This window comes from Parus major, unplaced genomic scaffold, assembly GCF_001522545.3.
Source record: "Parus major isolate Abel unplaced genomic scaffold, Parus_major1.1 Scaffold273, whole genome shotgun sequence".
In the NCBI taxonomy this organism is placed as follows: domain Eukaryota; kingdom Metazoa; phylum Chordata; class Aves; order Passeriformes; family Paridae; genus Parus; species Parus major.
Window position 1 is genome coordinate 334862 of NW_015379267.1, and position 7894 is coordinate 342755.

At 65.1% G+C, this 7894-nt stretch overlaps 2 protein-coding genes across 2 annotated transcripts in view; one reads left to right on the top strand and one right to left on the bottom strand.

The window, feature by feature from the left end:
* The first annotated feature begins 19 nt into the window (after positions 1-19).
* DLX4 (distal-less homeobox 4) lies at positions 20-2876 on the top strand. Its single transcript, XM_015615817.3, has 3 exons — positions 20-281; positions 1147-1340; positions 2310-2876. Exons 1-3 carry the CDS (start codon positions 20-22, stop codon positions 2562-2564), a joined length of 711 nt encoding a protein of 236 aa, XP_015471303.1. The 3' UTR covers positions 2565-2876.
* A 4106-nt stretch (positions 2877-6982) lies between these two features.
* Positions 6983-7894, bottom strand: part of DLX3 (distal-less homeobox 3) — a 4118-nt gene continuing 3206 nt past the window's right edge. Inside the window, exon 3 of the mRNA XM_015615815.3 lies at positions 6983-7631. Within this exon, the coding sequence (XP_015471301.1) occupies positions 7305-7631 (327 nt within the window). The 3' untranslated portion in view covers positions 6983-7304. The remainder of the gene's footprint in view (positions 7632-7894) is intronic.

The window sequence follows — 7894 nt, forward strand, 5'->3', positions numbered from 1 at the left end:
GGCCCGGCCCGGCCGGACCATGACCATGAGCTCGGTGGCCGAGACCCTGCTGGGTTCCGACCCCTCCAAAGCCGCGTTCCTGGAGCTCGGCCCCCCCCAGCACTACCCCCTGCACGGCCTCCCCCAGCACGACCCCCCGCCCTTCTCCTCCTACGGCCGGCCCGGCCACTTCCCCTACCCCGGCGGGGCCCCCCCGCCGCCCCACGGGGGTCCCTTCCTGCCCTACCCGCCCCCCGGCGCCCCGCACGCCGCGGCCCCCGGGGCCAGGCTGCACGACACAGGTAAGGGGGGCTCGGGGGGCGCGGGGAGAGCCCTGGAGAGCCGGGACGGAGCCGTCGGAAGCGCTCCGGGGCAGCGGCGGGGCTGGGCTGGGCTCGCTGCGGGGTCCTGGGGGGCCGGGGGGGCCGGGGGTGCTGTCCCCCCGCTCCCAGAGCGCCCCGAGCCGCAGGGGACACGTGGGTGGCTTCGAGGAGCGGTGGGGACGGGGAGCATCAGCCCCTACGAGCCGGTTCCCTCCAACTTGAGACCCCCAGGTGCCCCCGGGACTCCCCCCTCTCCCTGCAGCCCCGTCCCAGCTCCCTGCCCTGTTCCCCAGTGTTTTCCCCAAAAGCTGGGGCAGGAAACTGCGATCCGAGCCAGCCCGGAGGGGATCAGTCCCCACCGGGGGTCCCGGGCCCGGCCGAGCCCTGGCCCTGGTTGGGTGACAGAGCCCAGGCTGGTGCTGGGACCCCCAGCGGCTCCCCCGGGGCAGGGGGCTCCATCCTGGCCCCTCCATCCCTCGGGGGGCTCTGCCTGGCCCCCCCGGCCGGGCGCAGGCCGTGACCCGTGTCCCACGTGCTGGGGGACAGTGACACTGGCTGAGTGCTCCCATCCTTGCCTTCCTCCTCCTCCTCCTCTTCTTCTGCTTCACCCGAGCTTCAAACACCAGTGAAAAGCAGCCCCCGCCCCACTCACCCCCCTCCCGTCCACAGACACCCCCGGTGGCCACGGGGATGCTTTGGGGTGGGTTTGCATGGTTTGGGGTGGGTTTGGGGTGGGTTTGGGGTGGGTTTGGGCTGGTTTTGGGCCGGTTTTGGGCCGGTTTTGGGGTGATGTTTTATCCTCTCGGTGTGTTTGATGGATTGTGCTCCCTGTCCCCATCCCCAGCGCCCGAGAAGGCCCCGGCCGTGCCCCACGGGGAGCTGCGCCTCGCCGGGAAGGGCAAGAAGCTGCGCAAGCCCCGCACCATCTACTCGAGCGTGCAGCTGCAGGCGCTGAACCAGCGCTTCCAGCAGACCCAGTACCTGGCACTGCCCGAGCGCGCCGAGCTGGCGGCACAGCTGGGGCTCACCCAGACCCAGGTACGGCCCGGGAGGGCCAGCGGGGCCGGACAGAGCCACCGGGGGTGTCCGTGTGTCCACCGGGGCTGTCCATGTGTCCACCGGGGCTGTCCATGTGTCCACCGGGTCTGTCCGTGCCCACCGGGGCTGTCCGTGTGCCCCCACCGGGGCTGTCCGTGTGCCCCCACCGGGGCTGTCCGTGCTCCCACCGGGTCTGTCCGTGCCCACCGGGTCTGTCCGTGCCCACCGGGTCTGTCCGTGCCCACCGGGTCTGTCCGTGCCCACCGGGGCGGCTCGGGCTGCGGGCCGTGCCCGGTTGGAAGCTGGCCGAGCCGAGCGGTGCGGCGGCGGGGGAGCTGGCGCCGGTGGGCCCGCAGGGCTCGGCTTTGGGGCGCCCCTGCCCGCACCTCCCAGCGGCAGCGGGACTTTCCCAGCCCCGGAGCCTGGCTGGCGGCCCGGCCGTGCCCGGCGCTGGGCGGCCCCGGGCCGCGGGACGGGGCGAGTGGGTTTTTGAAGGCGATGGGGAGAGACAGGCAGGCGGCAGCGGTGCAGCCCCGGAGCCAGGGGCGAAGCGAGCTCATAAAGCCGGGGAAGAGGAGACAAGTGGGAACCTGCCGGCAGCGCGGGGGGGACCGCGGGGAGGAATGAGCGGGGCCACCACCCCAGAGCGGCGGGAGCAGCCCGGGCCAGCCCCGGCACCGGCACCCGGCGGGGGCTGCCACGGCCAGGGGGGCCCGGGGACACTCCCGGGGACACTCCCGGGGACACTCCCGGGGACACTCCCGGGGACTCCGCCTCGCTCTCCGGGCTCCCCGTGCTCTCCCCCCGCCACAAAGGGGAGTCTCGGGTGCCTTGTGAAGGGTCGGGCTCCCAGAGCCACTCAGGAATGGGGTCGGGGGGCTCCAGGGGAGTCTGTAATTGTTAAAGGTGGGGGTTTAGGGGGCGTTGCGCTCTTCTTTCTCCCCCCTGACCCCCTCTCTCTGCCCGCAGGTGAAGATCTGGTTCCAGAACAAGCGCTCCAAGTACAAGAAGATCATGAAGCAGGGCCCGAGCGGCCCCGACGGGGAGCAGCCCCCGGCCAGCACCCCCGCGCTGTCCCCCTGCTCCCCCGGCCTCCCCCCGCTCTGGGACCTCCCCGGGCCCGGCAAGGGACCCCCGCTGGCCCCCGGGGCTTACATCAACACCTTCGGAGCCTGGTACCAGCCTCACCCGCAGGACGGAGTCCCCAGGACACCCATGATGTGACCACCGGCACCGCTCCGGCACCGCCGCATCCGCGGGGACACCGAGGGACACCGAGGGACACGGAGAGAAACCGAGGGACACGGAGGGACACCGAGGGACACCGAGGGACACCGAGGGACACGGAGAGAAACCGAGGGACACGGAGAGACACTGAGGGACACTGAGGGACAAGGATGGACACTGAGGGACAAGGATGGACACTGAGGGACAAGGATGGACACTGAGGGACACTGAGGGACACTGAAGGGGACGCTCTGCCGCTGCCCCCCGGGGCACTGGGAGCCCAGCGAAGCCCTGGGGGAGCCCAGCGAATGGAGGAGGAGGAGGAGGAGGAGGAGGAGGAGGAAGAGGAAGGTGACAACGATCTGCAGGAGCCCGGGGATGTCCCGCTCTGTCACGCTCCGCAGTGACGCAGAGCCCCGTGTTCCATCCCAGCGGGACAGGACTCGAGTCCCCCATTCATGGCCGGGGGCAGCGGGACCCCAGGAGGGGCTGGGGAGCCCCCGGCCCGGCTTTATTTATAATTTCTGTCGGTCACTGGCTGTGCCCCCGTTTGTGAACTGAACATTGGTCGGTTCTGCTCCTCCGCACCCACCGCGCCTTTGGGGTGTCCCCGGTTTGGGGGAGACGCTTCCATCCAGAACCTCAGGCTCTCCCAATTCCCGGGAAAACAGCCCAGAGGGGCTGGGGGTGCAGGGCCAGGGGCTGGGGCTGTGTCCCCCCCAAACATCCGCCCGAAATGGGGCCGAATCACAGGAACTGTAGGGCCGGGGCTGGCGAGAGGCTCCCGGCCCCTCCCGACGGGAATTTGGGGCAGTTTGGAGCTGTTTGGAGATGTCTCCCCCAGGAGGGGTGGCAGTGGGGGCAGGGACACGCTGGGGACCCCAGCTGAGCCCCCTCCCTGCCCTGCGGACCCCGGCCGGGGAGCGAGGAGGGGTTTTGGGAGCAGGGGGTGATTTCCCTCTGCACCTTTGGCTTTGTGCTTCCAGGGGCCGGAGCCCGGCTGGGAAATACATCCTTGTCACTTCCCTTTCTTTCCGTGGCGTTATTTCCCCCTGCTCGGGGTTTGTCACCGGCAGTGGTCCCCGGAGCCCCCCGGGGGTCCCCCAGCAGAGGGGCAGCGGCTCCGCGCCCCCCTTGCACAGACATTCCGCGATCCTGCCGAGGTTCCCCTCCCTGGGTGGGGGTGGCAGCTGGGAATGGCCTGTCCGGGGCTGGTGGCACTGGGGACCCCATGTCCCCATTCCCGGCCACCCTGGGAGCTCCCATCCCTCAGCCGGGGGGCTTTGGGTGCTGATCCCACAGGGCGGGGGTCCCCAGCTGTCCCCAGGGGACATGGCCCCTGTCCCCGGGATCCATGGCCCGTGCTGGGGATGCTCCCAGCGGGATTTTCCCGGAGGAACAGAGCCCACCCTCCCCGAGGATTTAGGGCAGGGGACGGATTCGCTTTGCCCAAGGCTGGAAAAGGGGAGAGTTTCCCATCCTGAGGCTGGAACTGAGGGCCGAGGTGTCACCTCCCTGTCCCCAGCGGGGCATCCCCCGGCTGCTGGGGCCGGAGCCATCCCGAGGGAGCGCTGCTGTCCCATCCCGGTTCCCGGCTGGCTCCGGGTGAGCCGAGGGCTGGGCCGGGCCCGGCTCCAGGGCTGGGGCTGCCAGGCCGGGCCGTGGGCGGGCGCTGCCCCCGCTCCCGGGGCTGGCACCGGGTGACGCAAGGGCTGCAGGTGTCGCAACGGGGCAGGAGCCGGGTGCTCGCTGCGAGGGCTCTGCTGGGCCCGGGTTGACAGCGGGGGGACCCGGGCACTGTCACCCCAGGAGCTGCCACCGCAGGAGCTGCCACCTCCCCTGGCATTGTCACCCCAGGAGCTGCCACCTCCCCTGGCACTGTGACCTCCGGCACTGTCACCTCCCCTGGCAGTGTCACCCCCGGAGCTGCCACCCCCCCGCTGGGACCCCGGTGCCGCCATCCCGGGGCTGTCCGGGCTGTCCCCGCTGCCGTCAGGGGTGACTGGGATAACTGGGATAACTGGGATAACTGGGATAACTGGGATGGCGAGGGAAGGTCGTTATGTGCCGGTGCCAGGACAGCACAGGGATGCTGGGGACACTGGGGCGATGTCCCCTCCCCTGTGGGGAGCCTGTCCCTGGCTCCCATCCCCATCCCCATCCCGAGTGTCCCGGGACACCGAGCCCGGGCCCGGGGGGGATCTCGGGGTCCCGCAGCCGCTTTTTGGGGAATTCCGGGGCGTTCTCGGCCACGCCTGGGCCGGGAGAGCTGTGGGAGACGCTCCGGGGCTGGAGAAGGGGATGAGGGGGGACAAAAGGGGGGCAGGAGCCCGGGGGGACCCTCTGGGGGATGGGATGGGATGGGATGGGGGGCTGCAGGAGCCCCTTGATCCCAAAGCTTTTCCCGGAGCGCATTCCCCGGGGCACTGCGGCACCCGGGATTTACATAATCCCTGGATATGTAACCCGCACCCTTCCTGGGTTTTTTCCTCCTCCTCCTCCTCTAAATGAAAAAAAAAACCAAAAAAAAAAAAAAAAAAAAAAAAATAAAAAAAAAAAAAAAAAAAAAAAAAAAAAAAAAAAAAAGAAATTTAAAAAGACAAAACAAAAAAATAAAAGCCCAAGAATGAAACGAAACCTCCCCAGCGCCGGCTGAGGCCGCGGAGCTCCCGGCTCCGGTTCCTGCTCTTCCCGAGGGGCTGGGAACGGGGACTGGGGGCGCAGCTTGAGGGGGGATTTGGGGGCGAGGGGCGAGGCTGTTCCCGCCCGGGTTTGGGAATGGGGGCCGTGGGGACACAACTGAGAGCCGGGAGCCCCCCCGAGGGAATGGGGCTGGTTTTGGGGTGACCCCGGGGACAGCAGGACAGGGCCACCGCAGCCAGCCCTGGGGATGTCACTGATGGGGTGTTTTGGGGTGACCGGAGCGCCCCAAACCCTCCAGCGCTGCCGGGGACGGCGCCGGCTCCGCAGGGAATGGGCGGATCCGGTGGGATTTGGGGATTTTTGGGGGGTTGGTCCTGTCCCCCCGCTTGTTGTCCCCAAAAGGGACATCGGGGCACTCAGCCACCCTCGCACTCTGCAGGGCTGGGAGCTCTCCGGTCCCGTGGCCGTTTGGGGAATACTCTGAAAACCAGGAAAAAATTCCTTTTCCTGCTCCAAAATCCCCTCTGAGCAGGACAAAGCGGGATTTGGGGTGAGCCAACATCAGCCGGTGCCACCCCACGCCCAGCTGTCCCCCCAAAAATGACTGACAGAGGGGTTAAATCCACATTTCCAAGGTGGAAAAAACCCAAACCCTGCTCCCCAAAAACCTCCTGAAACCGGGGGCGGGGAACGCTGTTTGGAGCTTTAAATACAGAACTTTTATTAATGAACATTTCCAGCCCGGCTCTGGATCCCTGGGGAAGGAGCAAAGGACACTCGGGGACACCCGAGGGGGGTTCCCATAAACCGGGGGGGTTTTCCTTAAAAAAAATAAAAATTATAGACAAAAAAAACCCAAAAAACAGACCAAAACCAGTTTGGTTTGGAACAACTTTATACAAACGAACCTTATGTACACTCCCTTTTTTTTTCCCCCCAAAACACCCCTATTTATAGAAGGCAACATAAATAAATCCCCGGGACTGTACAACACTATGAACACTCCTTAAAACGGCACTTTCTGCTTAAAAAAATAGCATTATTCTCTTAAAAAATAGGAAAGAGCTCGGTTATTTTTTTTTTTCCTTTAAAATAAGTCGTCGATTTCCTTAAAAAAAGGCATTTTCGCCGTTCCTTTACCCACAGCTGGAGGCACAGCCAGAAAACGGAGATGAACACGAGTTTTTCTCTTTAAACAATAACTTAAAACCATTCCTGAACTGCTTAAATATTAAAATATTTCCCTCCCCACACCCCCCTCCTCCCCACCCAATTTTTTTTTTATTATTATTATTTATTTTATTTAATTTTAAATCACCACCTTCTGGTCCGAGCATCGTCCCGGGTGATTCCGGCCGGGATGAGGGTCCCGCTTTGCTCCCGTGGGGGGTCCGTGCCCCCCAAAGCCGCTTTCGGAGCCGGGGCCGAGCACGTCCCGCTCCGCTGGGGACAGACCCCTCCCTGTCGCGACAGCGGCGACACAAATCCTCCATCCCGGCGGGATCCGGGCACTCCCGGGGTCACTCCCGGGGTCACTCCCGGGGTCACTCCCGGGGTCACCCCAGCGGGGAAGGCTCCGGTGAGGGGTCGGGATGAGGCTCTTGGGGGGTCCCGGATTTATCTGAGCGGGGCTGGGGGGGTCTGATGGAAAAATCTTCACAAGTTAAGGAGGAGCAGAAGGAATTTCCACCTTTGGATTTTCCACCTTTGGATTTTCCATCTTTTTGGATTTTCCACCTTTTTGGATTTTCCACCTTTTTGGATTTTCCACCTTTGGATTTTCCACCTTTTTGGATTTTCCACCTTTTTGGATTTTCCACCTTTTTGGATTTTCCACCTTTTCCTGCGCTGGGAGCGTCTGAAGCCTTTGCAGTCCTCTGGTTCCTGAGATGAGCGGGGGGCGAGGAGAGAGGATTTTTAGGGGTGCGCGGGGGGGGTCCTTTCCTTTGCTTTGTTGGTCGTCGCTTGTTTTTTTTTTGGTTTTTCACTTTAGGAAAAATAAGGAGACAAAACCAAAACGGGGGCGGAGGGGGTTTGAGGGGGGAGAAAAGGAGGCCGAGGAGTTGTGCAGAGTCTCTGAGCCCCTGGCCACCCTCAGTACACGGCGCCCGTGCTGGGGGGCCCGGGGGACGGGTGGTGCATCGGGGGGGCCGCCTGCGCCTGGTGGGGTCCGTGGGGGCCGCTGAGGCTCTGGGGGTGGTACCAGGGGTTGTGCTCCTCCAGGAATCCCGGCGAGGAGCTGTAGGGCAGCGGCTGCGGCAGCGGGGTCCGGGCGCTGCCGCCGGGACTGTCCCACACCGGGGAGGGAGGAGAGTTGCAGGCCATGGAGTCGCTGTTGTTGGGGCTGTGCTCCAGGGGAACCTCGCCGTTCTTGTAGAGCTTCTTGAACTTGGAGCGCCGGTTCTGGAACCAGATCTTCACCTGGGGGATGGAGGGGAAAAGGGTCAGAGCCCCCGGAAGGGAACGGGAGGATGGGATGGGCACGGGGAACAGGGTGAGGAGCCGGCACGGGAATGGGAAGGAGGGGACAGAGGGGAGGGGACGGTTTGGGTCGTAGGGACACCGGACAAGGGGGTCACGGGCAGCCCAGACACACGGGAAGAGATTTGGGGATCACTGGGAACTTCCCTGGCCACTGGAACGGACCTGGGGGTCACAGGGACCCCAGGGACACGGGAGGGACC